The sequence below is a fragment of the Blastomyces dermatitidis genome, assembly GCF_000003525.1.
Source record: "Blastomyces dermatitidis ER-3 genomic scaffold supercont1.6, whole genome shotgun sequence".
Lineage (NCBI taxonomy): Eukaryota > Fungi > Ascomycota > Eurotiomycetes > Onygenales > Ajellomycetaceae > Blastomyces > Blastomyces dermatitidis.
The window spans coordinates 194349-221432 of record NW_025544779.1 but is presented as its reverse complement, the minus strand read 5'-3'; the positions used below and the strand labels follow the sequence as shown (position 1 = coordinate 221432).

General features: G+C 47.2%; 10 protein-coding genes across 13 annotated transcripts; 5 read left to right on the top strand and 5 right to left on the bottom strand.

Annotated features, from left to right (window-relative positions):
* Positions 1 to 603: 603 nt before the first annotated feature.
* On the bottom strand, positions 604 to 4010 carry BDCG_05709. 2 transcript variants are annotated; one of them, XM_045421394.1, is made up of 12 exons: positions 3700 to 4010; positions 3460 to 3563; positions 3184 to 3281; positions 2928 to 3045; positions 2768 to 2825; positions 2606 to 2649; positions 2344 to 2527; positions 1874 to 2255; positions 1677 to 1792; positions 1490 to 1567; positions 1192 to 1346; positions 611 to 977 (listed from the first exon to the last, which is right to left on the bottom strand). In XM_045421394.1, the coding sequence occupies exons 1-12, from the start codon at positions 3807 to 3809 to the stop codon at positions 661 to 663; spliced, it is 1764 nt and encodes a 587-aa protein (XP_045281364.1). In that variant the 5' UTR covers positions 3810 to 4010; the 3' UTR covers positions 611 to 660. The 2 variants fall into 2 exon arrangements, with proteins under 2 accessions (XP_045281365.1, XP_045281364.1); XM_045421395.1 differs by having other exon boundaries at positions 604 to 977; positions 3184 to 3563; positions 3700 to 3983.
* Position 4011: 1 nt separating this feature from the next.
* Positions 4012 to 7986, bottom strand: BDCG_05708 (hsp70-like protein). Its single transcript, XM_045421393.1, has 4 exons — positions 7304 to 7986; positions 6478 to 7209; positions 5361 to 6411; positions 4012 to 5284 (listed from the first exon to the last, which is right to left on the bottom strand). The coding sequence occupies exons 1-4, from the start codon at positions 7317 to 7319 to the stop codon at positions 5125 to 5127; spliced, it is 1959 nt and encodes a 652-aa protein (XP_045277292.1). The 5' UTR covers positions 7320 to 7986; the 3' UTR covers positions 4012 to 5124.
* Positions 7987 to 9194: 1208 nt separating this feature from the next.
* On the top strand, positions 9195 to 10360 carry BDCG_05706 (uncharacterized protein). Its single transcript, XM_045421392.1, has 3 exons — positions 9195 to 9349; positions 9418 to 10072; positions 10193 to 10360. The coding sequence occupies exons 2-3, from the start codon at positions 9550 to 9552 to the stop codon at positions 10216 to 10218; spliced, it is 549 nt and encodes a 182-aa protein (XP_045277291.1). The 5' UTR covers positions 9195 to 9349; positions 9418 to 9549; the 3' UTR covers positions 10219 to 10360.
* Positions 10361 to 11147: 787 nt separating this feature from the next.
* On the top strand, positions 11148 to 12954 carry BDCG_05705 (the record flags this gene model as incomplete). 2 transcript variants are annotated; one of them, XM_045421391.1, is made up of 3 exons in its annotated part: positions 11148 to 11479; positions 11602 to 11611; positions 11808 to 12954. In XM_045421391.1, the coding sequence occupies 3 exons, from the start codon at positions 11327 to 11329 to the stop codon at positions 12035 to 12037; spliced, it is 393 nt and encodes a 130-aa protein (XP_045277290.1). The 2 variants fall into 2 exon arrangements, with proteins under 2 accessions (XP_045277290.1, XP_045281363.1); XM_045421390.1 differs by having other exon boundaries at positions 11327 to 11479; positions 11805 to 12037.
* An 81-nt stretch (positions 12955 to 13035) lies between these two features.
* Positions 13036 to 15410, top strand: BDCG_05704 (blocked early in transport 1). Its single transcript, XM_045421389.1, has 4 exons — positions 13036 to 13156; positions 13236 to 13445; positions 13579 to 13672; positions 13774 to 15410. The coding sequence occupies exons 1-4, from the start codon at positions 13146 to 13148 to the stop codon at positions 13978 to 13980; spliced, it is 522 nt and encodes a 173-aa protein (XP_045277289.1). The 5' UTR covers positions 13036 to 13145; the 3' UTR covers positions 13981 to 15410.
* BDCG_05703 (uncharacterized protein) lies at positions 14507 to 16990 on the bottom strand. The gene is made up of 2 exons (XM_045421388.1): positions 16824 to 16990; positions 14507 to 16703 (listed from the first exon to the last, which is right to left on the bottom strand). The coding sequence occupies exons 1-2, from the start codon at positions 16857 to 16859 to the stop codon at positions 15552 to 15554; spliced, it is 1188 nt and encodes a 395-aa protein (XP_045277288.1). The 5' UTR covers positions 16860 to 16990; the 3' UTR covers positions 14507 to 15551.
* Positions 16991 to 17093: 103 nt separating this feature from the next.
* BDCG_17181 (uncharacterized protein) lies at positions 17094 to 18565 on the bottom strand. The gene has a single exon (XM_045426327.1). It carries the CDS (start codon positions 17784 to 17786, stop codon positions 17376 to 17378), a length of 411 nt encoding a protein of 136 aa, XP_045281362.1. The 5' UTR covers positions 17787 to 18565; the 3' UTR covers positions 17094 to 17375.
* Positions 18566 to 18721: 156 nt separating this feature from the next.
* Positions 18722 to 22897, top strand: BDCG_17180 (the record flags this gene model as incomplete). Of its 2 annotated transcripts, XM_045426325.1 has the most annotated exons (9): positions 18972 to 19062; positions 19121 to 19158; positions 19240 to 19281; positions 19349 to 19462; positions 19554 to 19687; positions 19777 to 19954; positions 20016 to 20347; positions 20938 to 21132; positions 21345 to 22897. In XM_045426325.1, 9 exons carry the CDS (start codon positions 18972 to 18974, stop codon positions 21511 to 21513), a joined length of 1293 nt encoding a protein of 430 aa, XP_045277286.1. In that variant the 3' UTR covers positions 21514 to 22897. The 2 variants fall into 2 exon arrangements, with proteins under 2 accessions (XP_045277287.1, XP_045277286.1); XM_045426326.1 differs by lacking the exons at positions 20938 to 21132; positions 21345 to 22897 and having other exon boundaries at positions 18722 to 19062; positions 20016 to 20797.
* Positions 20512 to 24485, bottom strand: BDCG_05700 (autophagy-like protein 8). Its single transcript, XM_045421387.1, has 3 exons — positions 23728 to 24485; positions 23356 to 23588; positions 20512 to 23263 (listed from the first exon to the last, which is right to left on the bottom strand). The coding sequence occupies exons 1-3, from the start codon at positions 23815 to 23817 to the stop codon at positions 23230 to 23232; spliced, it is 357 nt and encodes a 118-aa protein (XP_045277285.1). The 5' UTR covers positions 23818 to 24485; the 3' UTR covers positions 20512 to 23229.
* On the top strand, positions 24138 to 27009 carry BDCG_05699 (coproporphyrinogen III oxidase). Its single transcript, XM_045421386.1, has 2 exons — positions 24138 to 24983; positions 25046 to 27009. Exons 1-2 carry the CDS (start codon positions 24774 to 24776, stop codon positions 26228 to 26230), a joined length of 1395 nt encoding a protein of 464 aa, XP_045277284.1. The 5' UTR covers positions 24138 to 24773; the 3' UTR covers positions 26231 to 27009.
* The last annotated feature ends 75 nt before the right edge of the window (positions 27010 to 27084 follow it).

Here is a 27084-nt window from a genome sequence, read left to right as displayed (position 1 = left end):
TATATGTAATACTGTACATGTATGTACATGTACACGTACAGTAATAAGTAGTAGTACAGTAGTTACACACAAGTACACGTACACACATACTACAAGTTACGAAATGCGTCCTCAGGGGCCAGTCATCCCGGAGACTCATATCTGGCTTGTCCAGTTTCATCATCCAGTGAGTGCATGCTACTGGGTTGCAATAGGTCTATCTTTTTTTTTTTTCTTTTTCCACTTGCTGATGTTTCCACGTTGCAACCAACCGGATGGAATGGATAACTAATATAAGTTACTACACTAACTACGTACAGTAACAAAGAATGTGTATCAAAACTCCGCCAGCAAACAACTTCGTGGAATTTTCTCTTTTCTTTCTCTCTAGATGAAGACAGCGGTCACTGTGGTAAGAAATGAATGTACATGAAACCTATACCTAATTATATATCTGTCATTGGAAGTTGGTGAGACCGACCACTCTGGAGCTGTCTAACGGTATATAGATCTGCCTCTTTTCCTGAACTGAAGGTAGTTCCGTCCAAACATCCCCCCGTTTTCAAACCCATACCCCATCTATCTCAAGCAGAACCACCCAGAAAAAAAAATGAAAAAATGAAAAAATGAAAAAATGAAAAGAAAAAAGAAAAAAAAAACCACCCCTCTTCCCTCCCCCTTTTACACCACCCTCTCCACCCCCCGCAGCGCCCCATCATCCTTCAAATCTACCCTGACCACCCCATCCAATCCCGATCTCCCCTGCCCCGCTGCAATGTCCTCTCTACCAACCAAGACAGAATCCACCCCGTCCGCCCGTTGCATATGTGATATAAACGGCGCCTCCTCCCCTAACCCCCGAGGAGGCCATATATAGCACACAGTAGCCATGGAAGCAAAGCTGACAGCGAGGCCAACAAAGAAGGTCAGATTGAACAGTTTGATCCAGTTCGCTAGGCCCGGGTGGGTGATGTTGTTTATGGAGGCGATGAGGCCGGCTATTTTTTTTTGGGGGGGGGGTTGGAGGGTTGTTAGTAGGGGGGTATAGTATACATAGATATATATATATATATATATATATATGCAAAATCCTGATTTTGCTTTTTCTCTTTTGGACAAATATGAGTGTATAGATGCAATGAAGGATCGTATCGGCGGATGATCTAGGGGGTAAACACGGAAAGGGTGGTGGTTATATAACGGTGAACTCACGAAACAACGGCCACACGCCAGATACAAACGCAACGACAGCGCGCCAGTTGAACCCGTGCCAATACCAGTATATGCTCCCCGGATCACCCGTGTAGAGGTCGTCTATTTTAAGTTTGTGTCGGCGGATGACATGGTAATCAGCCAGCATAATGCCACTAAACGGATTCAACGATTATTGTTAGAAATATATATATATATATATATATATATATATTGCAATTTCAATTCCAATTGCACCTAGCATGGAAGAAGGGGGTGGGAAAAGGAAAAGGGAAAAAGTGGGAAAAGTGCTACAGACGTCAGGGAGGCCATGAAGATCCCGAACCCCGATACTACGGAGAGGAATTTGGTGGCAGTTGCGAGAAGTTGCCACGGTCTAGGATGAATGTATCAAGTCAGTTGAGGGGTGGATAACCTTTCCCACAGATACTTCCTGCAGCCGGGAGAATGGATATGAACAAAGGGAAGTTTTCCATTTAACGTACTGCGAGCAAAACCCGATAAAAGCCATGATGTAGCTTCCGCGGACGATGTTGATATACTTTGGGCACAGCCCAGCCATATCCATGCCCGTCGAAATAGAATTCAAAACAACGGATATCTGCACGTACTCACAAAATTATATTAATGAAAAAAAGAAGGGATTCTTGTTAATCATTACAGGGACAGAAATGGGACATACCGCAAGCTGTGTCGCAACCATTCCCACCGACGCAAAAAACACACCCACCCTCGCCCGCGCACTCGACTCATACTCCTCCTGTATCGCCGCAATCAAATATATGGGATTCCACATAATCTCGCCGAGCAAATCATTTGCAGCACTCGTCACAATGATACCAACTATCGCAGTGACAGCAATGGTAACTGGCGCAGCTACGAGCTGCGAAAGGGTGGGCGCCAGGGGCCGGTTGGCATATCGCGTCCAGTCAGATTGGGCCAGGGTGCCGGCGCCCCAGGCTCCCAGTATAGCGCTGATGCCATAGAGCATACCCCAGGTGACAGAGGGTGTGCTTGCGGGTTTATGGAACATGGATCCTGGTCCATGTGCATTTTCGACGCCCCTGTCATAAGGGCAAGTGGGTGTTAAAAAGATGAACAGTCTATTGTAGTTATGTAGGGGGGAAGGGAAACGGGGCTAGGAGAGCGCACCATATTAACATTCCAATACAGGACGACGCGAAGAGGACGAATGAAATGGCAAATGGCTTTTGTAGGCGCTCGGGCGGGATGAGACAGAGGGGGATGAAAGCGGCGTACCAAATTACCACGCCGATGAAGTCATTTGTTGTAAGATGGGAACTTTCCGCGAAGTAGTTCTTCATATGTGCGAACCCTAGACATCAACGTCAGCAGGCAACCCAGTAGTCGATTGTTCCCAGAGAGAGAATTAGCTGAGAAAGGCGCAACTTACCTGGGATGATGGCCCCGATAAGGACTCGAGTTGCTTGGCCTCCCCTTAAATATAAAAAAATGATATAAAAGTGAGGGCTCGTCAGCAATGAACTTCAATTTCCATTCCCACGAGAGAAAAGCAAAAACACGCGCCGGTTTTGGATATGAAAAAGGTACATGCCAAAATGACTGCATTCCAAACCACATCGATCCTACAAAGGCACGAAGCAGGACGGGGACTAGATTTCCCTCCCCGCCAAACCGCGAACCGATTAGCCTCCAAGCAATGATGACAGCGGGATAAAGAAACAAACAAGCAAAACAGTAAAGAAAGATCTCACAGTACGATCCCCTCATCCCCCATGAAAACCGCGACGCAACCGTGAATCCGATCTGCTGCCGTTCCCCCATCCAGCCACATGCCACCGCGAGCAATCCCGTAAGTATCCCGCCAACGACCTACAATAGAAAATTAGAACTCCGTGATCAGCTCATTGCTGAGCAATCACAGAGCGGGACAAAGTTGGAGGGGGGGGGGGGGGGGGGTAGGCAGAGAAAGCGATCATCGAGTTATATATAAAAAGAAAAATCACCCACCACACACGCAATAGCCTGCTGTGGACTAAGCCCAAAGGCAAGCAGTGTACTTCCAATAGTCCATGCAAAGATGCAGGAGCCTGATACCGTCCAGTATCCTGATATATAACGTAGCCGTGATTTCCACATTGAGAATCAGCAGGACATTTTCTATTTATTTTGTCACAGCACAGCATGGCGTAGCATGTAGGTATGAATGTAGTGCCCAATTATTGAATTCTCCTTCTCATCTTCATCTTCATCTTCTCCTTCTAACGCAACACTCAGGGGCCATACCAAAATACCCCCAAACCCCCCACGTCCGCCTCTCCGGCGGAATCGGGATGAGATCGCGGTTGCACCAGGTGCCGTTCTCGTAGTGGGCGTTTTCATCGATTGGGCTGTCCTTTTTTCTTCAGCTTGGGAACGCTGTTTCATTTCATGATAGTAGATCCCGGGGAAGGGTGGCCGCCAGTCTCTCAGGGCGAAAGAGAAAAAAGATGGAGAAACAAGAGGGAGAGTTGTTCCTTAACTTACACCACAGCAGCCCTTTTCAAGCTCTCCCAGCGGATGCTCAGGTTCTTTTTCATCTTCATCCTGCAGCTGGTTGCGTTGCTTTTAGTGGAACTTTTTTTTTCTATCGGCATTGATATACGTAGTTATATCCAGATAATCTAATAATATCCATATACACGCAGTGTGCCCGGCAGAGAAGAGTAAAACCAGCGCTTCGCTAGTGGTAGTTAGAAGAAAACCACGTTCACTCTTCAGCTGGTGATAGATAGAAAAGAGCAAGCTGGACAAAACAAAAGACAACAGCTTTTGCAATATCTCATGGAACAATGCGCTATACGTTCCACTGGCACTCATATATATATATATATATATATAGGGTCCATCGGCCCCTCTGTGCGCCTCCCCATGAAGCAGGTTGTCATGTCACACAGGGGGCTGAGCCGAGCTGAGCTGCTGAAGGAAGCGTTTGGCCATACATTTTTCCTCGTAGGCCATCGACACAGAGCAAAGTTAAAATAAATAAATTGTGTCAGACGTTGGATGAAATGCAGTAGTTTCTCTCTCTTGTTGCTGGTTGCTAGCGAGAATAAAGAAAGACTTAAGTTATTTTTGAGAGGGGGAGATAGTCGTAGACAGGAAGGCCAGCGCTAAAAGGGGCCCCTAGGATTTGGGAGAACAGTACCTATTTTCTCTTAACCCTCTCACGGAACGTTTTAAAAAAAAAATTCAGACGAAGCTGGAATACCGAAAGAGTATAAAAGAAAAATATATTTCCTTCTTGTATGGTAGAGAGTTGCAAGTACCTACCCCTCCCGATCATCATTCATTTACAAAAACACCACAATAAAAACGGACAAAAAGAATGAACGAATGGTGAATAGAGGTTTTCCAAGAGAATTTATGTCACCCGGGGGAGGGGGTGGAGAAATAAGTTCAGAAGCTACAGAATATTGATTGAGGAAATACCACAAAAGACCATGGCAGGGATGTCGAGGAGAACATACGTTTGTAGCTACGGCCCTACGGGTATATCGAAAAGAAGTGCACAAAGGCTGAGTTAGAATAAGCTAATTAAAAGCTCAAAGGGAACCTTTAGCATTAGGTTCTTCCCTCCTGCCTTCTTCGATGGAGAGAGGAAAGACTCTTATCACTATGGTTGATGTGTATTTTGTTTTTCGTAGTAGAATGATAGAAAGAGCATGTTCCAGTAATTCCATAATTAAGATCTTTTTTGTTTTCCAGCACAACATAAAATTTGTAACAAGGAAAGAACACAAAAAAAAAAAAAAAAACCAGAAGGCCGTGAACGTTAAAACATTAAGGGAAAAAAAAAAGGAAAAACCCGTTTAAAACCACTATGAAAAGATAAACTAGGAGAACACAAAAGAAACGTAGGATTTTTGGTAATAATTATGGGGGGAGGAGAAATTAGGAAGGGGGAAAATTTTAGTCGACCTCCTCGACGGTTGGGCCGTCGTCGCCGCCAGCAGGTCCGCCAGGTCCACCGGCGCCGGGGAAGCCGCCGGGTCCACCAGCGCCAGGGAATCCGCCTGGAGCGCCTTCGCCGCCTGCGCTGTAGAATTTCATCATGATGGGGTTGGCAACACTAAATTGAATTTTGTTAGTTATACCATTTATGTTTTTCGAGGGATTGAGAAAGAAGAAATATTGGTTTTACATACCCTTCAAGCTCCTTCTGTTGAGACTCATACTCCTCCTTGGTGGCGGTCTGGTTCTCATCGAGCCACTGGACGGTCTTGTCAATCTCAGACTTGAGCTTCTCCTTGTCGGCAGCATCGAGCTTCTCGTCGACCTTGGGGTCGCTGATGGTGTTGCGGAGCGAGTAGGCGTAGGACTCAAGGCCGTTCTTGGCGCTGATGCGGGAAGCCTCGGCTTCATCCTCAGCCTTGTACTTCTCGGCCTCAGCCAACATGCGCTCGATCTCCTCCTTGGAGAGACGGCCCTTGTCGTTGGTGATGACGATCTTGTTGGTCTTGCCAGTACCCTTCTCGAGGGCCGAGACGTTCATGATACCGTTAGCATCAACGTCGAAAGTAACCTCGATCTGAGGCACCCCACGGGGCGCGGGGGGAATGCCGGTAAGCTCGAACTTTCCGAGGAGATTGTTGTCCTTGGTGCGGGCACGCTCACCCTCGAAGACCTGGATGAGGACACCGGGCTGGTTGTCAGAAAAGGTAGAGAAGGTCTCGGACTTCTTGGTGGGGATGGTGGTGTTTCTCTTGATGAGAGGAGTCATGACACCACCAGCGGTCTCGATACCGAGAGACAGTGGGGCAACGTCCAAGAGGAGGATCTCGTTGGTAGACTTGGAAGAAGTGTCACCAGACAAGATAGCAGCCTGGACGGCAGCACCGTAGGCAACGGCTTCGTCAGGGTTAATGGACTTGTTGGGCTCCTTTCCGTTGAAGAAGTCGGAGACAAGCTTCTGGATTCTGGGGATACGGGTAGAACCACCGACGAGGACGATTTCGTGGACGGAGGATTTGTCTATCTTGGCATCGCGAAGGACACGCTCGACGGGATCCATGGTAGAGCGGAAGAGGTCCTGGCAAAGCTCCTCGAAACGGGCACGGGTGATGGAGGTGTAGAAATCAATACCCTCGTACAGAGAGTCGATTTCAATGGAAGTTTGAGCAGCAGAGGAGAGAGTTCGCTTAGCACGCTCGCAAGCAGTGCGGAGACGGCGGAGTGCACGTGCGTTGGAGGAGAGATCTAGAATTGTGTTAGTAGATAAAGAAGAATAAAAGGAACGAGGGAAAAAATGGTGATTTCACTAACCCTTCTTGGATTTTCTCTTAAACTCCTGGACGAAGTGGTTAACGAGTCGGTTGTCGAAGTCCTCACCACCCAAGTGAGTATCACCGGCAGTGGACTTGACCTCGAAAATACCCTCTTCAATAGTCAGGAGGGAAACATCAAAAGTACCACCACCCAAGTCGAAAATGAGAACATTGCGTTCGCCATCAGCCTTCTTGTCAAGACCGTAAGCAATAGCAGCGGCAGTAGGCTCGTTAATGATACGGAGGACGTTGAGGCCGGCAATGAGACCAGCATCCTTGGTAGCTTGACGCTGTGAATCATTGAAGTAGGCGGGGACGGTGACGACGGCATTGTTGACAGTGCCGCCAAGGTAGGACTCGGCAGTCTCTCTCATCTTGGTGAGGACCATGGAGGAGATTTCCTCAGGGGTGAACTCCTTAGTCTCGCCCTTAAACTCGACTTGAATGACAGGCTTGGAAGCCTTGTCGATGATCTTGAAGGGGAAGTGCTTCATGTCAGACTGAACCTCAGGGTCGGCGAACTTGCGGCCAATGAGACGCTTTGCGTCGAAGACTGTGTTGGATGGGTTCATGGCGACTTGGTTCTTTGCGGCATCACCGATGAGGCGCTCTGTGTCTGTGAAAGCAACGAACGAGGGGGTGGTTCGGTTACCCTGGTCGTTGGCAATGATTTCGATGCGGTCATCACGGTAGATACCCACGCAGGAGTACGTGGTACCCAAATCGATACCTGTCGAAAACGAGGCCAAGTCAGCAGCAATCAAAGCAGGAGGATGAAATAACGAGCAATACTGGAGGAGAGGGGGGGAAAATTATAGACATACCGACAGCGGGACCCATTTTGAAGGAATTAGATGTATGAAGCGGGATATTAAAACGGCAGCTGGTGAGAAATGTGCAATATGATACAGATGCAGAGGATAGAGGATGTAGATGAATGAAAGGGGAGATCGAGAATTGGTGCGATGAAGAGAGAGATAGATGGGAGGAGGAAGAAGAAGAAGCAGAGCGGGTAGCTGTGAGGATGAAGAATGAAGAGGAATAGAAGAAAAAATAAGAAGTGGGATGTTGTTGTGCGGGCCAAAAATTGTTTATATGCGGGCGGTCAATTTCGGCGCCAGAAGCTTCTAGCAAGTTCAGCACCTTCGACCGCCGTCCACCGCATTCCACACCTCCTCTACAAAAAAAAAGAAACAACAACAACAACAACAACAAGAACACAAGCTGTTACTACTCGCTACTTCTAGACAAGGCAGCTCTTAGCTCCTAACCCAATTGAATGTCTTGATTTATTTTCTCTATATCGCTGGAATATTCCATCTGTGGGGTTGGTGTTGTTGTTATTTTGCTGCTGCTATCTGTTGCAATGATCGATGATGAGGCAACGGAAGCGAATATGACGTAATCATAGTGGGCGGCTCGTTTTCTTGTTCATCAAACGCGGTTGTGTGTGGCAAACTATTTGCCTCAAAACAAACCGTGATTGGCGGGGAAATTATTGTTCCTGCCCGGATGAGTCATCCTCAAGGAGCCTGGTCTTGGCTTTTTGGGCATCGGGTTTACTGTAACTGTACATATATAATAATATAGACTTGATCTGTAATTCTTATCTCCAATATAAATGTGTCTGTTGAGTAACTAGTTATTTTATTGAGAAATGGAGAACTTTTATCTCGGTACTCCGTAGATGAGATTGATAACTATGGATTAGCAGAGCTAGAAATTTTGATTTTCCTTTTTCTAATCATGTCCATCTTTATTCTTAGCCACATTCAATAAGTTAGTTACGTGTATTATTTACTGTGTATAACTATCAGACTCCGGAAAGATAACAACAGCCCATCACAAGTGGCCCGAAGCCGTTTCTAGCTAGCTTCCTGAAGACCATTGAAGGGGTTTCATCCGCAGAACCAGCGTGCCTCTGCTCCAAGGGACCACAACTCCAACCCAGTACGCATGGATCAGTGACAACAATGTGTACCTAGGAGGCATATACTCCGTTATATGACAATGATACAGGTTCAAAGCATCGACGTGGCATAAGTAAGCCAGTGATACCCCTGGCTGAGCATTTCTTTGTCAGTAAGAACAAATATCCCTGCCTGTCCATCAAAATTGAAAACGGAAGACTTCTTGCCTTCATCCGTCTATGTGGATCGCACATCATCGAATACCTATGCATCTGGGACCCCCGACAATGCCTGGATCGCGTATGGATGTGCGATGTAACAATTGATGCTTTTGATTACACATTGGGGCAAATATATTAAATAGCAATGCGGTGTGATGCGGTGTGATCTCGTGGTCGGGTTGACGCCCATATGGATATATATATACGCACATCTTCATTGGCTCGTCGAGGTCAACATTTTATATCATGTTATTTAGTTAACTAATCGACTAAAGAAAAAATTAAAGAAAAACTAAAAAGAAATGTCGAAAATTATAAGAGACCTCCTTCCTTTCGTGTTTCAAAAGTCACCGATAACATTAAACACGCCTCTGTCTACTGCATCCTTGCCGAGGGCCCCGTGTATGGGGCAAAAGCGCAGCAGCACTACTCCGCCTATGCTCCTCCCTCTACTCTCTCTACTTCTCCAAGGAGTAACGATAAGAAGAGATCTATATAATGAAAGATAAGGAAAAGAGAAATGGACACAGCATGAAATGACTTCTACATATATATATCTAACCGCGCGACTGGAGCCGGGGATATAAGATATCAGCAAGGGAAAATGACTGGCTCCATAGCCGACCAAAGTAGCAAGTATGCAATGCATCCATGGATTAGAAATGAAGCGCGACGAAGGGCTGTGTTGGAATCTGGATGCTTATTACTCCTCCCATGGGGATAATGAGAGGAATGAGTGGTATATATTGCTAGTGACTCTTTCTCCCTCAGAGCTCCTGGAGCCTTCTGCTAATAGAAAAGTTAAAGGGGTTAACATACTCCTCTTACCCGCGGCCCTACAGTATACATATTCATATACACCCAGAAACATCTCGAGACGGACAGAAAAAACATACCAGAACGAAATAACGAAAGCACAAAACTCACCAAACAAAAACAATGCACTCCACAAACACCCTCGCCGGCATCCTTCTATGCCTCACAGTATCAACCCTCCCCATGCTAGCCTCCGCCCTGCCGACCCCCAATCAATCTGACCTGGAGAAACCCAACACAGAAGCCCACCTGGCGCTGTCTCCCTTGGCGCTTGGAAAGGGGATGAATGTTGACAGGCGTGATGATCTGCGCGGTAAAGATAGAGCACTTGCGAAAGCGGACGCGGCCCTCGAACTCGGAGTCGATCTCGGACTCGGGCTCAGAGCCAGGAATGGGCCGGCGCCGGCGGACTTAGTAATACTACCTGGAGGACCCCATGCTGGGGCGGCAGATGGGAGTGAAATCAAACACGAAAGCGAACATGCAAGCGAGAGTGGAAGGGAATTGGAAAGTGGGAAGCAGCTAGTTAAGAGGTTTAGGTGGTGGTATTGGAGGTCTGCGACGGATGAGGCAGAGCCAATGCATGGGGGATTGAAGGACGGTGCTGCTGCTGCTGGTGCTGCTGGTGTTCATGGCGATGTTCAAGGTATGTGCAGCGATCCTCTTTTTTTTTCTTTTTACTTTTCCTCTCCGGAACCCTGCTTTAGTGCTCTTATTATTTGAAAGATATATAACTGATCACGGAACATATATGTTCGAGCACTAGACGGGGCAGAGAATAATGATATATGAGATTATAGAAGCCGGTGGTTAAGGGAAATTGGGTGACGGACAGTTTTTTTGTTCCTGAAGGCCAGGGCAGGGCTGGTCTAGGTTGGCGTAGGGCAAGATAGTGTGATAGTTCATCTTGAAATAAAATATTTTTGTGGTCGAATATCTCGCGTTTCATGGATATTTATCATTTATGTCTAGTAGACACGAACATGAAACGGGGGCCTGCTATATTGTTTCGAATGGTTTCGAATAGGGTTCCGGTTTGGTTTTCGCGTCCGTGAGAGTATCCAGGGGGGATTCAAGATACCATCTACCCCCGACATTTGCGATGATGGATAGAGAGTACTACTTTTTGACCAGGAGATGAGACATGGGAGGAAAAGTATGTTCTGTATTGACGCTCCTTTGTCCTTTCTTCCATCTGAATGGATAGATTTGTCCTCACTTTGAAAGATGGTTGATAAAGGTTCGTTATCCCTAAAATATGAAACATGATTTCAGACATGATAATTGTACGGTGTAGACTTGTAGTCATATGGGAAATAGCGCACGAAGCTCTTCATATGGACCACTAACAATCCATATCATATGATATGTTCAATCAAAATAGAGGAATAAAGCATCGATGGTGAAGAAAGGTCTATCTATTGAAATAAGCCCGTATTTTGGCAGCACAGAAGGGCTCCTTTGGAGTCTATTAGATCGATCACTGGGAAGTCCTATGAGAAACCAGTAATCACTGATTTAAACAAGTATAAGGATATAAAGTCCCTGGAATTGAATATGCCCAATATCCCCGCCTCACTCACTCATATGTTGTTGTTGTCTGGAAAAGGGGATTCAGAAATGGATCTTTAAGGCAACCCGATAGGGCTTGGCTGGTCATCTGACTCCACCCAAAACCAGCCTAGCGGCATATCCGTACCGCGACCTGACCGGGGCAGCCTGCTACTTTAGTCCTCGTCCCAATAATACTGAAGTCCTTGCCTGCCTTACCCTCACAGAACGGAGACTTTCCTCCTTCAACAAAGTATCTTCCTCATTCCTCCTTTACTTCTCCGCCCTACCTCCTCCGTCAACCTCCCTTCTACCTCCTTTCTAGCTATAACAACACCACTATCGCATCATGGGCGACACCGGAGCTGCTGCTTTTGGCGGTGGCGCAACTAGCGGCCTAGACAAGGGAAAGGGCAAAGCAGTTGACACCCATCCAGCTGACGATGTGAGCATGGGCGAGGATGAGGAGAGCTCTTCTGAAGAAAGCACCGTTGAGGATCTGGTACGTATCCAAATCATCCCCCTTCGGCCATTTCGTCATTGCGCGCGTACGAGTCGCATATCCTACCTCCATTGAGTCCTAAGGAAGAACTACTAACAATTTCTATTTGCTTGGATCTACAGCCAGTCGAGGGTAATGAGCTTCCATCCACTTCTCTTACGCTAAATTTACCCCTGTCGTTCCTTGCCGGAAAACATAATCCTGTCTTTCCATATCTTTGAATATTGGCATCGCGTTTTCCGTCCCTCTCTTGGCGGTCTCAACTCTTCTCCCTATCCAATTGTTCTTCAACCAAACTAACCCATCCCGTTTGTGGAAACCAAAGCAGATGACGAAGACGAAGATACTGCACAGGACAACCTCGAACCCATCTCCGCCGACAACATCATCAGCGACGGCCGACGCACCCGTGGCAAAATGATTGATTTCGCTGAGGCTGCGAAAAAGGCGCAAGAGGCTGGCGACCCGATTGACGATGAGGATGACGACGATGGAGATTTTGAGCTCCAAGATGATACCACCACCAACCAGGACGACGATCATATTATGAGAGATTGAGAAACGAAATTAGAAGGTTGTGAGCAAGAGAAAACAAGAAAATGACGAAACGACAGGAATATAGGGTCATTTGGTTGGGTGTTTTGCGGTATTTCCTGCTTTTTTACAAATAAATAAAGAAGCGAATGAGAAAAACTTATGTGCTGATTTATCAGCTGAACAATATCTCTGCTTGCCCCGTTTCCTCTGAGTTGGATTACAGCGTTTTCCCCCTTCCTCTACTCGTTTGATATTTGGTGGCTGGGAAAATGGTTTTGGCAGGCGTGTGATATCCCCCCCATAAAACTATGTTATCTAAAAGTCCAAGCATATTTGGGTGGTGCACTTATATTGTTTTTCCTCCCTCCGGCGTCCCTGAAGCAGAAACAGTCATGTAAATGACCAGAGAAATGAAGTAATCAGAGAGAGGCGGAAGATATAAAAATCATCAAAAGAAACCTAAAGCAGTGAATTTTCGTACATCGAGGGTTAAGCTTCTCTCTTCCTTCTGGGATGTCCCAACTCTTTTGTTTCCTCAGCAGAAAAACAAGCGAGAACAAAGGGAAAACAGGGGAAATTGGGATAGATCTTTGCAGTTATTTTTCAATAATACTGGAATAAACAAAGCTTTCCTCCTTGACTGTGATGAAGTGACTTTTTCAATCAACAATCTAGATCTGAACCTGCCACTGTAATAAGGAGGTTGGATCATGAACTCACTCAATGATTATTGACAGACTGTCACTGTCATTGTGAACAGGAAGGACACATCTTAAACACATTGATCATGAATAAAAGCCACTGTCAATGGGATAGAATGAATACAAAACACTGTCCTCAACCACATCATTTCTGCAGTATAGATGTTAGGGCTTCCCATGTCCGTTTTCGGCCAGAACTCAAATGCACGTGCCAAGACCCAAATTTATCCACTTTTAACGCTAATCCGTTCTTAGAATATCGGTTTAATGACTAAGCCGCTCTATCAACTTTATTTGTTCCTCAACTTCAAAACGAAAGCCAGATAATAATATGAGATCTATCACCGTCTGTCCAACCCCTTCCGTTTTCTCTTCTTCAGCACACGATATAATGTCTGTCCCTTGCACTCCGCACTGATATCACAATAATGGCGTCGAGGTATGTCCTGCTGCATTACTTCTTTTACTGGGCGGCGACCAACCCGCTAACATCCCTTCTTCCTGCTTTCTTTGAACAGGTTCACCCATTCCACGCTTCACCAGCGCGACCCTCGAGCTTCTTCGAGCCTCTTCGATTCATATGGCGGCGGAAGCAGCGAGAGGATGCGGCAGGGAAGCCGGTCGCCCGGCGGCAAAATTGGCGGGTATGGCTTCTCCGGATCATCAAATGGACATCTAGATAGAGGCGGTTCTGCTGGGTCTTTTCGAGCTGCTACGCCTAATTCGAGGTATGTTGGGGATGGACCCTTCACTCTAAGTGGACTCAATGGGGACATGACAATTTTATGTTTGATGTTTGGATATATACAACCAGACAGTCGGGCGGCTAACAAGAAACCGGGGTGGTGGTATATTGTATAGGGGCCAATATTCCGATGCTGTTCTTGACTCGCTCGAGTCACAAAACGAAACGGAACTTCAAGGCATGTCTGCAAAGGTGAAGATGTTGAAAGATGTATGTATTTTACATCAGCTCCACAATCCTTTATTGGTAGCTTTTGGCGAAGAAACTCTCCAGTGCCAGTTCCTAACATACTATTTAACCCCCCAAAACAGATAACCATTGCGATTGGTGACGAAATCCGCGAGTCTTCTGCCCTTGCAGATAAAATGAATGATACCTTCGACAGCACAAGAGTGCGACTACGTGGAACCATGAATCGCATGCTTGTCATGGCTGACAAAACGGGCGTTGGCTGGAGAGTCTGGCTCGGCTTCTTCTGCGCCGTGTTCTTGCTCTTCATCTACGTGTGGCTCTTTTGAAACTTCGATCTTGAATCTTGAAGTTCAAACAAAGAAACACACCGGGAATGTCTACGAATCAGGCCATGAGTTTACGCCTCACTCGCGACGCCTAGATAACATCTAATATCGGATAATGGAGAATAGGCAGTACCTAATTATTGCCCTTCCCCACCCTTGAGGCCCAATCGCCTCCACTTCCATCGAGGGTTTCCCGTAACGGAACCAATATTCGACCTCACGAGATACCACTTCCTCTCCTCCCGACAACATCGCACAATAAACAATGGATATCTATTTTCCAACCGCGTTTTCCCTAACGACACTACCGTCCTTTATATAATATACCTTTGTCAACATTCCATCCGCCTCCCCTACACATCATCTAACAACATCGCCGCTGCATATCCGGGAGTTTATTATTATACGTGGATTCACCTGCACACTCTTTTGCTGACTGGGGCCTAGGAAATTCAAATTATATGAAGAAGGAGAGGCAGCAATTGGCGTTTTTTCATTTATACGCACGGAACACAAAAGATGGGCTGTTTTATTTCCATAAATGTACATGTACATCGAGGTGCTACTGGTGCTATTAACGGATCTTTTTTTCCCAAGTTCGACCGAATTGCCTTTTTGTGTTCTGATTCTTTTCTTTATATCCCCTTTTCACCTTGCTTCGGTTTATTTTCCCCATCTTGGGTTAGAATTAATTATTATTAATTATTGTCTTTCAGCTTTGATCTTTTCATTGTTACTTGCTGCACGAATCTCTTCCCCTGCTGCTTGGGTAAACTTTCTTCTTTCTCGTCCTTCAGGCGCAGTCTAGCGAAATCACTTGACGCAAATGGCCCTATTTTGATGTATACATAGCACCATTTTTATTTGAAAGAAACATCAGTCATAGAATTGGCGTGATATGAACTGTGGGGAAGGGAACTGTGTACTGTTGTTTTTTGTCTGGCGGGATGTTTTGCTTTGAACGTGGAGCGGCATGGGATTTCATTTTTCTAATTATTTATCTTTTTCATCCAGCGTCGGGAACGAGGAGATAGTTCGCGGTGCGTTAAATCTGCTGTCGGTGTAACTTAGTTTTATTTGTTTTCTAAATGTAAGTTCACACAAGGTGTGCCTACGTCAATGAGAGTCGATACGAGAAAATATACACGGTGAATAGGTTTCAACGCCCCGGCCACAGCTCGAATTTAAACCCATGCCCATTGTTACGTGCAGAGACCGAAATATGTCGATTCAAGAAGGCAAGTCAGCGTCATATGTATCATCATCTTGGTCTAATTTAACCGGATAATCGTTATCAATCCGCCCAGTCCCTGGCCTCTTGAATGTTCTTAGAGCGTATAAAACATGGATATCTATATCAGAACCTGTTGCACCATCAACTCCTTGCTGTGCAGAGTTAAAAAATTAACAGGAAAAAAAAGAAAGAAAAAAGAGAGAGAGAGAAAGAAAGAGGAAAGAATTCCATCCCCCAACCGCTACTCTTTCAGAATGAACAACATCCTTCATACATAAGAGGCGTGAAGAAATACCATCAACACCCAGGGACTGAGCAAAAAGGTAGTTTAAAACCACTATAAGTCAAGACTATCCGACGATACAGTCAACGCAGAACGTCTCCTCGGCCTCCTCCGCTGGTTGCGTAAGTTTTCCGGCGATCCAAAGCCCACGGGACTACTGTCACCGCCCCCGCCTCCACCCAATCTTCGCAAAAACTGTGATTCCGCTTCTGTCTCGCGGCGTATGGAAGAAGAGTGCGGATGGAGGTGTGGTATGGAAGAGGTTGGGAAGGCGGAGCTGCTTGAGTGGAACTGCTGTGCAGGAGATGCGTGGGTGTCTATGTCCATGTCTGCGTCCATATATACGTCATCTCCGTCGTCGTCCTCTTCATCGTCATCATCCTGGTCGGTGTCGGTGTGCTCCCACTGCTGCTGTTGTCCGGTGTCATCCTCCGCTAGACTGGGGATATCCGCGTCGAGATCGCGCTCCATCATGCTTTGCTCCTCCTCCCCAAATCCCAATCCCGATCTGACGTCGGATCCCGAGACGGAGATGGGTGCGGATGGTATATCATCGTCAAGATCAGGCTGGTTATCAAAATAATCCTCATCCTCATCCTCCTCATCCTCATCGTCATTCTCATCATCAATCCCAAACCCATCCGGCACATCATCATCCAAATCCCTCTCCATCAACTCATCCTCTTCCCCCTCCAACCCCTCCTCCCCCTCCTCAACTAAACCTTCCACATTCGCATCCGCATCAGGAATATCATCATCCAAATCCCTCTCAAACGTCTCCCCACCTTCCCCTTCCCCTTCTCCCTCCCCCTCGACCACTCCACCGACCAACCCGACTCCATCACCTGCAAACTCCATCCCGGCCGCTTCTGCAGCGGCCGCCGCAGCCCCTTCCTCCCTCTCCGCCTCCTCCTCCCTCACCCCCAACATGGTCTTCGAGCACCCTGCCGGCTTAATCCATGCGTACCCAAATGCAGCGATGTTCTGCTTGCGGAGCTGCAGCGCGTGTTCCTCGAGGAGAAGGGTGGCTAGGGAGTCGGCTGATGATGAGGAGGCCGCCGCTGCGGCGGCGGCTATTGTAGTATTGTTAGACCGCTGGGCACCATGCTGCTGCTGTTGGCGGCGGGCGTGTGAACCATGGTGGTGGAGATTGTTGTGGTTGCGTGGTCGGTTGGGGTACGAGGGCGTGTACCAGAGGGTATGTGACTGTTTTTAGCATGATTAGTGGCTTTGTGTTTAATTTATATTTGGTGGGGGGGTGTGGTGAGGCAATTTCTTCTTTTCTTTCCGCGGTATATAAATTAGATTGATATTGACAGGACTTACGTCGCGAGGTTCTATGAGGGGCAGTGAGGAAAACATCTTTGTGCGGTTTATCTCGTTGTTTCTTTTCTCTCACATATTTATTACTTGAATTAAGGAGTCTGGGAGTGTCTTTTATTGATCATATCCCATGGTGAAAACAGTATATTATTCTTCGGCTTTGTTTGTGTTGAGCTCGGAGCTTATCGAAGCTTCTGTTTATGTTTAGCGATGAGGTCAGAGCCTGTGTGTCACGTGATATTGATTTTCAGGGGCTGATATTGACAAATGAGAGCCAATTGAAGAATGAAACATATCATTATTTGAGAGCTTACATAGTAGAGAGGATATTCTTAGTTCCTTGGATATTTTGTATGTATTCCAGCGGCTTTAATTCGAAGCTATGCTTTGCAGGTCATGGAAATAGGAGCACAAAAGTTATCAGCGTTCAAACAAGCTTCCATGCCCAAAAAATAAGTGACGTAAATATTCCTAATATAGCCGTCTTGAAGAAGTACAGTATATCCACCCCTCATAACTCAACATATCCAATCCATCCCACCGGGCCCCAGCTAATTAACCACACGTAACCGTATTAAACAACGTCATGACGCAACGCTTAGGGCTATCACAAACCCCACCCCCCTTACAGCAGAGCTGGAAATATTTATTCATGCAAGTTTTCCCTTCACAGAGCCATGGTTTCTCCCGCGGACAGACAGGTTTGTCGGCTCGTGGGCCCAGAGTCATCATGATATCCTTTACATGTGTCCGACGGCGATGGAGAGTGCTTCTGGGATTTTTTGTGGACTCTTGGACTGGGAGATACTCCGGGTCGAGCGTGTTTACCATGACGCCTGGGGCGAGAGTGAACTTTTCAACGGGTGCATTTTTTGTGGCATTGGTTTCCGGTGATAGAGGGGTGGATGCACCTGCAACGACGAAGATATGTAGGAGGATTGCAAAAAGTATGTTGAAGCGGTTCATTTTTTTGATATGCCACCTAAGAGGTCAGCCAGGTGTGGGTATGAGAAGAGATGCAATTCTTGTAAAGTCTTCTAAAGAAATTCAAGCTCAGGAGGAGGCCACAGGAAGCAAGGTATGTCGTAGAGAGGAGTTGTAGCAAGGAAAGGCCACGGTTAGAAATTGAAGGTATATATATACCTCTCCCCCCTCGCACAGAGGGAATCAAAGCAGGCTGCGATTCACTATCACATCTTGGATATCTCCGGAATGACAGCAAACGTGAGCGGTTTGTTTGTCCTGCAGGCCGGAATTTGGCTAGCAAAAGACATTTTCTGTCCAACAGACTGATAATAGACGTATGTTTTCGGCCATAGGTTATAGTGCCCTTGAAAGAGCGAATCTCTCTGCATCCTTGGGAGATATAAACATTATTGCAATGGGACATTGGGTATATATGAGATATCCAGGCGGGTAGCAAGACATAATAAATATGAATCTCCACTTTCCCCAGAGTCCTGCGGTGGATAAAGAATGAGAGCGTAGGTCAAAAAAATCCATATTGCAATGGTATTATTCCATTTCTCTGGAATACCCCGTTGTAGGGAACGGGCGAAGGGAGACTTCAAAGACGGTCACTGCAAACAGCAGCTCAATCGAGTGGGTCGCGGGGCGATAACGAACAACACCGCCGCTCCTGGAGCCGTATCACCTCCACATCTGGCGACCCCAAACTGCTGTTCCCGTCGCGTAGAGTCCGGAGTACAAAAAGTATGATATCGCGGAGAAATCACGGCCTGAAGGCGGAGAACGAAGTTGGTTCAACCTCGGCTGCCCTGGAGGGTGGATTACATAACCCGCTCGGGCCAAGCACTAAACCCAATCGAGGCTAGTAACGGACCCTCCTGGTTCTTTCAAAACGGAAGCCGCGCCAAGCCTCGATGCCAAGACCCGGCGACGAAAAAACCGCTGGACGATATCGATCGGATCGGGCTTGCAGAATATTGTCGGTGGTGGTTCTTGTTTTTTCTTCACCTCTTCATCTCTCCGTTTCTCTTTCTCTGCCACATCCCCTTTTTCACTCTCTTCGCCCGCTGATTCCCTTGCCTCTGCCGTCGTCGCCGCCACCGTATACCCCGTCGTTTTCCCCCAATCCCTTCGTTAGGTGCTGCTGTTGCACAGGAAAAAAAAAAAAAAAAAGAAAAGAAAATGTCTCCACCAGCTCTTGTTGCTCCCGGCGCAGGCTCTGCCGCAAAGGATGTGAAGAGAGAGTCCGGAATGGCTCGTCTGCTCGGTTCCGGTACGTCTGTTGTCCGAATCATCAATAGGAATTCCTTCTGTTAACTGTTTTTTTCTAGGATCCTCTGGCATTGCTGAGCTCCTTATTTTCCATCCCGTATGGGCCGTGTCTACAAACTCCCTCTTTTTTTCTGACTCAGGACATCCCCCAGCTAAGACTTCTCCTTCAATTCACTAGGTTGATACGACCGCCAAACGTCTTATGAGCAATCAAGGAAAGGTACATTTATGCCCGGATATTCATCAATTGATAATGCTTGACGCGTACTCATACACAATCTCCCTAGATCGCCAACGTTTCCCAATTGAACAAAGTCGTTTTCAAGGACTTCGCCGACGCCTCTGTCGCTAGGAAGTTCACCTCTCTTTTTCCCGGTCTTGGATATGCTGCTGGATACAAGGTATGTTTTTTCACATGAAAGTCAGCCCTTCATTTTCAGTGCGTACTTTGAGTCATAGCTAATGTCATTTTTGCTCGCTCGCCTCTTTTAGGTATTGCAACGGATATATAAATATGGCGGACAACCATTCGTCCGGGATTATCTGGCCCAGCACCACGGCTCGTCGTTCGACAATGCATTTGGCAAGGGCACTGGCAAGGCGATCATGCATGCTACGGCCGGAAGGTAAGCAGTCCAGGGCAAATCGTAAAAGATTGAGCACCTTAGAATCAAAAAGAAGACCAAATGTCTAAATGCGATTTCTTTTTCTACAGCTTGATCGGTATTGGAGAAATTGTTCTCCTCCCCCTCGACGTCCTCAAAATCAAGAGACAGACAAACCCAGAAGCATTCCGTGGCCGTGGCCTGTTCAGAATTATCAAAGATGAGGGAATGGGTCTCTACCGCGGTGCAGGCTGGACCGCTGCACGAAATGCCCCCGGTTCCTTTGCAGTATGTTTCAGACAAAAACACTCCCCATTACTGTAAAACATCATTCTAACAAAATAACCAGCTCTTCGGCGGCTCCGCCTTCGCGAAAGAATATATCTACGACCTAAAAGATTATAACTCCGCGTCTTGGCTGCAGAACTTCGTGGCATCCATCGTCGGTGCCAGCGCCTCCCTCATCGTCTCCGCGCCGCTTGACGTCATCAAGACCCGGATCCAGAACCGCAACTTTGAGAACCCAGAATCTGGCTTCCGAATTGTCAGCAGCATGATCAGGAATGAGGGCCCGACTAGCTTCTTCAAGGGGCTGACGCCCAAGTTGCTGATGACGGGTCCGAAGCTTGTGTTTAGCTTCTGGCTTGCGCAAACCTTGATCCCGGCGTTTGGGAAGGTTGTGTAAGCTGTGCGCTTTTTGCAGGGAGTATTCGTGGCGATGGGGCGGAGCGGGAGCTTTGCGACTCGCTATAGCGGGTCCAATTCCTTTTTCTCTTTCTGTTTTAATTTTCGGCTTCTACTGTATTGCTATTTTAACTACGCCTTTTTTCATGTTATATATAGAAAGAGTATACGTGCGTTAGGCTTTTTGTTGGGATTTTTATATACGGGCCTATGTAATTTTATGTTTGTCACTGCTCTACTCTTTGCTTCTTATGGTTATTTTTTCCTATATAGATAGCGCGTGGTTAAAATTCCGGCGTTGGAACATGATAGATCTATGTACATCTATGTCATAAAAGTTGTTGCCCATTCCCTCTCATCTAAACGGTCTTTTTTAGTCCTCAAGCGGCGTCCATCAGACAAGACACCCACGGACTGCTATATCTAACCAATTCTACCAAAACAGTATAGCACCTTACCCCTGTAATTATCCCCTCCTGTTCTCCATCTCTTGTTGTATTTCTTCGACCAGGATGTGATACCCTTATATAAGCAAAGACGCCTAGTTAGTGAGACCAAAATCTATGCCAAGAAATTCCGCTAGACAGCTCCGTCCAATCATCGACAGTCAACCCCCGAAGCATCAACTTATCGTCAATCCAAATCCTTGCGAATTCCCTGTGTGGATGGAATAGTCGCGCATTTCAACCATTCCCATTCATCCAAAACAACTATATAGAAGGGTTTCCGAATTCCAGCAAAACAATGTCTGCCGCAGTGGCTTACCCGTACCTAATCTCACGGTAAGTATCGGCTCCATCCAACCAACAAATTCCCAGCCCGATCAGCAAGCCAACTCCGCCCTCTCTCCCCCAACTCGATTCCCCTCCATGGCCCTGCCACCCCTCACTCCTCCTACCAAACCTCCCTCTCGAAAAGACAAGCCGTATATATGCAAGCAAAAAACCTAACACCAGCCCACAACTAACCGCGCAAATCCCCTGACCCACAATAGGATCGCCGACCCCCTCTTCGCCGTCTTCATCGGCTCTTCGGCCGCCTACGTGCGCATCCGCCGGGAACACAGAGCGAAACACCCCGAGCAACCATCTGATCCGCGTTATCTGTTTAATCTTGGCTTGAGGAGGGTGAAGGGGTGGTGGGGAGGGTGGGAGTCTGTGTAAGGGGGGTTAAGTGCAAGTGGGAATGGGGGCCAGAGGGGGCGGGAGTGGATTGGAAAATAATAGATTGGAAGGGAAGGGAAGGGAAAGGAGAAGGGAACGGCGGCGCCAACGAGCTGACAGGACCCCAATGCATGAATGACAGGCACTACTGCGTTGAACGCTCCAGTCGCAATTCAACCAGCATCTCAAACTATACAGCCTACCCTACCCTACGGATCTACACGGCCTGTCCGCCTCATTCGTTCGTTTTGAAGAGAATATAGTCCCAACCAACATAGATCCCCCAGTCGCCAGGGGAATCACCGCAGGTTGACTTGGGTGTTCTGCGGCGTTCATGTCCCCTACACCGCCAACTGCAATCGTTCCATTATCAGTGCTTAAAAGCTCCTCCTGTGCTCATATACCTCTCCACATGGAAAAGCAGCGATTTGATCGCTATCGTTGTCGTTCAGTCTGCTCCAGCACTGGGAGGGGCGGAGGTGTCGACATATTCCCGCCCTCCCGCATGGAACATATCAGCCCTATGCAATGCTCCAGATACCCTCGCAAGTCCCTGGGGAGACTTTTGTACAGTACTATATTTGCGTGAGGGATCACTGGAGATTAGATTACCTGCGCTGGGACAAAATCTTTCGATTTTGGCGTTCTACTGTATATATTGTATACTTGCTTGCGTGTTCATGATCTGGTCACCCGAAGGAGGCGTTTTGTTTGCATTTCATCTTTCCTGAGGAGCGAAATTTTAGCATCGCGTTGTTTCTTTTATTCTCCTTTATCTTTCTTCGCGCCTTTCAACCCCCCCATAGGGCTCTTTCTGTAATGCGTCCTATTGGCAATTTTACCCATATTACCCATATTACCGCTGCGTTATCATCTCCCGCCGAACACAGCCGACCCTTCAGCCATGTACCACATGGGCAAAAAGCTAGGGGAAAACCTGCAAACAGACCACATAAGCAGCCCGGCTGGGAGGAACAAAATTAGGCAACAGGATTTGCGTTTTGGTTTTCTGTATTCTAACGCGACCAAAAACCCTCACTACTGGTCTTGTATTTAGATAGTTATTGAATACCGATCTCCGCAAAAGCTTAATCGGTATGGGTAATTATAGCGAGACCAGGCAAGGAAAAAAAAGAAAAGAAAAGAAAAGAAGAAAGAAAGAAAGTACCCGAGAGTAAAAAGGATGAGACGAGGAAGACAGGGGATGGATACCGCTCAATCCATCCCATCCCAGTCAACCCACTCACTAAGCTGCGTAAAAGGGCATGTATTGGTAGGCCCACGCGAAAAGCATAGGGCGGCGGGCCTTACTAGAGCAGTAAAAGAGCTACAACTAAAATATTAAACGGGATTTTGCAAACAGGTAAGCCGGAAAACAGAAAGCGTAACATAACAAAAGAAAAAACCAAGGTTAAGACAAAACGAAATAGAAAATAGAAGAAAGTGAGATCATTTATATCCCTAGCAAAGCAGACAGTAGAAGCAGTAACAAGGACAAACAAACGCCAGATACACATAAAATGCTCCCGATTGAGATCTCAAAGCCCCCGTGAATAGTTTCATATCGTGTCTCGTTGTCCCTGGCTCAGGCCTTTTTTGAAGGAAGATCCTGGCCTTCGCAAAAGGTAAATAATAGGGTTGCAGAACAAAAATGTCCCCAGTAAGCAAGTAAAGAAAGGCGGTGTATCCTTTGTATTTTTTTAAAGAATATTTTTTTCAACATTCACCGAACGTGTTTTCGCCGGAGTATCTGTATTAAACAATCAGCTGAGCTGTCCGACGCATTTTTTTGTTTCTAATTCAGATAATGGACGATAGGTAGGTGTGTAGGGATAAACATACGTGATATATAGGAAACCGTCCTCGTCCTTGTGCTCTTCATAGATGCTGCTCATCAGAGCGGCGGTGGGAGGCAGGACCTCATCCACGAAGATGAAGATGGCCTTCTCGGGTGAGAGCTTGATGCGCTTGCGGATGACGTAGACGAACTGGCCGACGGTGAGGTCTGCGGGGACGAGATATTTCTTCTTGTCGATGGTTGCGATGTCTGATTTCTCGACTTTTTCGCAGATTACCTGTTCACCGCCAAGTCTATATATTAGCACCGAGCGAACGGTAAAGAGTGTAAGAGTGTGTGGTAGGTATGTATATGGCATATATGTGTGTTATAGAGGAGGTATAATGTATAGGATAGTTGAGGGGGGGTGGACGTACGGGGATACGATCAGCATATTTTGCTCGGATGCGCTCAGCTTCTGCCTTGCGCTTCTCGAAGGGATGTTCGTCCTTGAACTTGGACCGCATGGTGGATGTGGGATAAATACTATGGATAGATGTTTGGCTGAGAGATGCAAAAGAGGTGTGGCGGCAGGTTGCCAAGGGGGGGGGTTAAATAGATGCAGTGGTTAGGAGCTTGGTATGAGAATGCTTGTTGGTGATAGATAGACGGAGACCGCGGTGGAATGACGATGGATGAAGTGAGCCCAGGAAGCGGCTCAGCCCCGCCTATTATATGCTGGTGACTAAGCAGGCACCCGGGCGGTGAATCACCGGGTTGGTTCCACGTGACTCTCGTGGGAACTACATAGGGCTAGCAAGCAGAGACAAGGAAAGTATTGGTACGACGTAGCGCTTACTAGGCACCGGTACTTGGCGGGGAACTGGGGCGGAGAAGGTACCAATACGGGATGCGAGTCATCAGGACCCTGCCCTTCCTTCTATCATGCGTCTCTTGCAGAAAACGATTTACACTCGGGGTACTTGTTCCTGTGTTTCTGGTGATGTGACATTTTTGATATGTCATTTTTGTCATTTCTCGTCCTCTTCTCGCTTGCTCCTAGGCCGGGTTAGATGATGACTGACAGTCAGCGCCAAACTCAGATGACCTCACCAGAGCTATAGTTTGTATACAAAGAGGGAAGAGCGAAGAGGGGAATGTGTACATACAATGACTCGGTATCTTACTGCCGTCCCAGTCACTACTACTACTACTACTATTCCCGTTCCGTTCGTTATGTTCACTTATATCAGGCCACCTCGGACAATCTATTTATCCGACACACTGCGCACGTGATATCGGGATGTCCACTTCCCGAAATTCGGCTCTAACATTCAGGAACATATCCATGGATACAGATACCACCCAATGACCAATTCCATAATTGTTGATGGCTACTGTGGTATACCTTTGTGTCTAGCGACGTTAACTTATCTCACCGCTCATACGGGGAGCACCCGAACTCTACAAAATCCCTACCAGGATGGCTCCCGGGCGCCTTTATTCGTATTTCCCTAGGGCTATAAGCCGGAGGGTCATACCAAGGGCTCAATTGACCGGTCTACCAAAAAATCAATTATGTAGAATATCAAATGGGTCGAAGCCGCGACCCAACGAACGGGACACCGTTTGGAGACCATATCTCCGAATCAGCGTTGGCGTAGTCTTCATAGGAGCTATGATTTACTCAATGGTAAGAATTATACTTATATTCATCTCCAGATAAATGGATGTAAAGCTAATCCATACTCCCAGGTAACCGACGATAATGAAACAAACCTCGACGCCCCCACAATAGCCGAGTTAGATGAAGCAACCAAACGTGACACCTCCATCACCGAATCCTCCCCAATGCGTCTCCGGATGGAGAAGCTGATAAAGGAACACCAGCAGAAGATCGTGGATGAACTGTCCAGGATAGACGGCAAATCGTTCAAGGCGGACACATGGACCCGGCCCAATGGCGGCGGCGGCATCTCCTGCGTACTGCAGGACGGCAACGTTTTCGAAAAGGCCGGCGTCAACGTCTCAGTCGTTTACGGCAAATTGCCCCGCCCGGCCATCGAAAAGATGCGTGCAGACCACAAGTCCTTCGTCGCCGCCGACGTCGATTCCCTAGACTTCTTCGCGGCAGGCCTGTCCCTCGTCCTGCACCCCAAAAACCCCATGGCGCCCACCGTGCACCTCAACTACCGCTACTTCGAGACCGCAGACCCCAAGAACCCGCTCAGCGGCGACAAGAATTGGTGGTTTGGCGGCGGGACGGACCTGACGCCCTCGTACCTATTCCCAGAGGACTGCGAACACTTCCACAAAACTATCAAGGACGTCTGCGACAAGCATGACGGCACATATTACCCGCGCTTCAAGAAATGGTGCGACGAGTACTTCTACATCCCCCACCGCGGCGAAGCGCGCGGCGTCGGCGGCATCTTCTTCGACGACCTCGATGCCGAATTCTTCGCCCAATCTTCCCGTTCCCAATCCCACATCAATTCACAAGCCCACTCCCACTCCCACTCCCACGCCTCCTCACAAAACGCCCAGGAAGCCATATTCTCCTTCGTCACAGACGCCCTCACCTCCTTCCTCCCCTCGTACGTCCCCATCATCGAAAGGCGCAAGGACATGCCCTTCACCCCCGCACAGAAGGAGTGGCAACAACTCCGTCGTGGGCGGTATGTGGAATTTAACCTCGTGTATGACCGCGGCACGAGCTTTGGGCTACGCACGCCCGGTGCGCGTGTGGAGAGTATATTGATGAGTCTGCCGCGGACGGCGGAGTGGAAGTATATGGATCCCGTTTCCGGGACGAGGATTGACGATGGTACCTCGAGGGGTCCTAGAGGGGATGACGAAGGGGAAGCGGGCGATGGTGACGATAAGGTGAAGGAGAGGGAGTTGATGGAGGTGTTGAAGAATCCGAGGCGGTGGGTTTAAGCTAGGGATAATTTTATCCCCGTTCTCTCTTTTTTGTGGTGTGTCTGGAGTGGTGTTGTTGATATGCTAGACCAATGGGTTCCTCGGCTCCTTTTTTTCTCCGCTTTTTACACTCCGCCCTCAAGGGTATACTATACAATTGCAGTTGCAGTTGCTCATGGCTTGTCACCACTCACCCCGATATAAAAGAAGAAAGACTAAAATCTAGAGAGAGAAATATTCATGTACAGTACAATATGAAAGCTATCAAATGAGGCTTTTTGGGACAAATATAAAAATGTAGGATATGATTGTGTGAGGGAATTTTCCACATTGCCCTTGGTGTTTGGCTATGTTTTCAATCTTCATTCACTATAGCATAGCAGTATATACCGACACAGATGCAAACTTGTATATATCAAGCCGAAAAACCGAGATCTCTAATTGTAAACAAAGATATGAGAGGTTTATGATACTGAATTTTGGAGTGCTGGAATCTTGAATGTAAAAAGCGCCCAAGGCATTCTTTGCCTGTCTGTATATCAGTGAAACCAACCCCAAAAGCTACATCAAGGGACAGAAGAAAACAGGAAGGTGGTAAATGCCTGAAGAAAATTCTAGTAAGAATGGAAGGGGGTATATAAATAAGTAGCTCTAGGTGTAGAACACGATGCAAGCATGTTCTAAATGTAAGGGAAACAAACACAAAAATGAGATTATATAACGAATGGGGCTAGGAGTGCCAGTAGGTTGCAGTGGTTTCTTTGAACGGATGAGGGTCACAAAAAAAATACGATTTCTGAGGGCTGATTTATACAAAATGGCGGATCCAAAATGCCGAATACATCCAATAGGGAGGAAGGAAAATGGCGAAG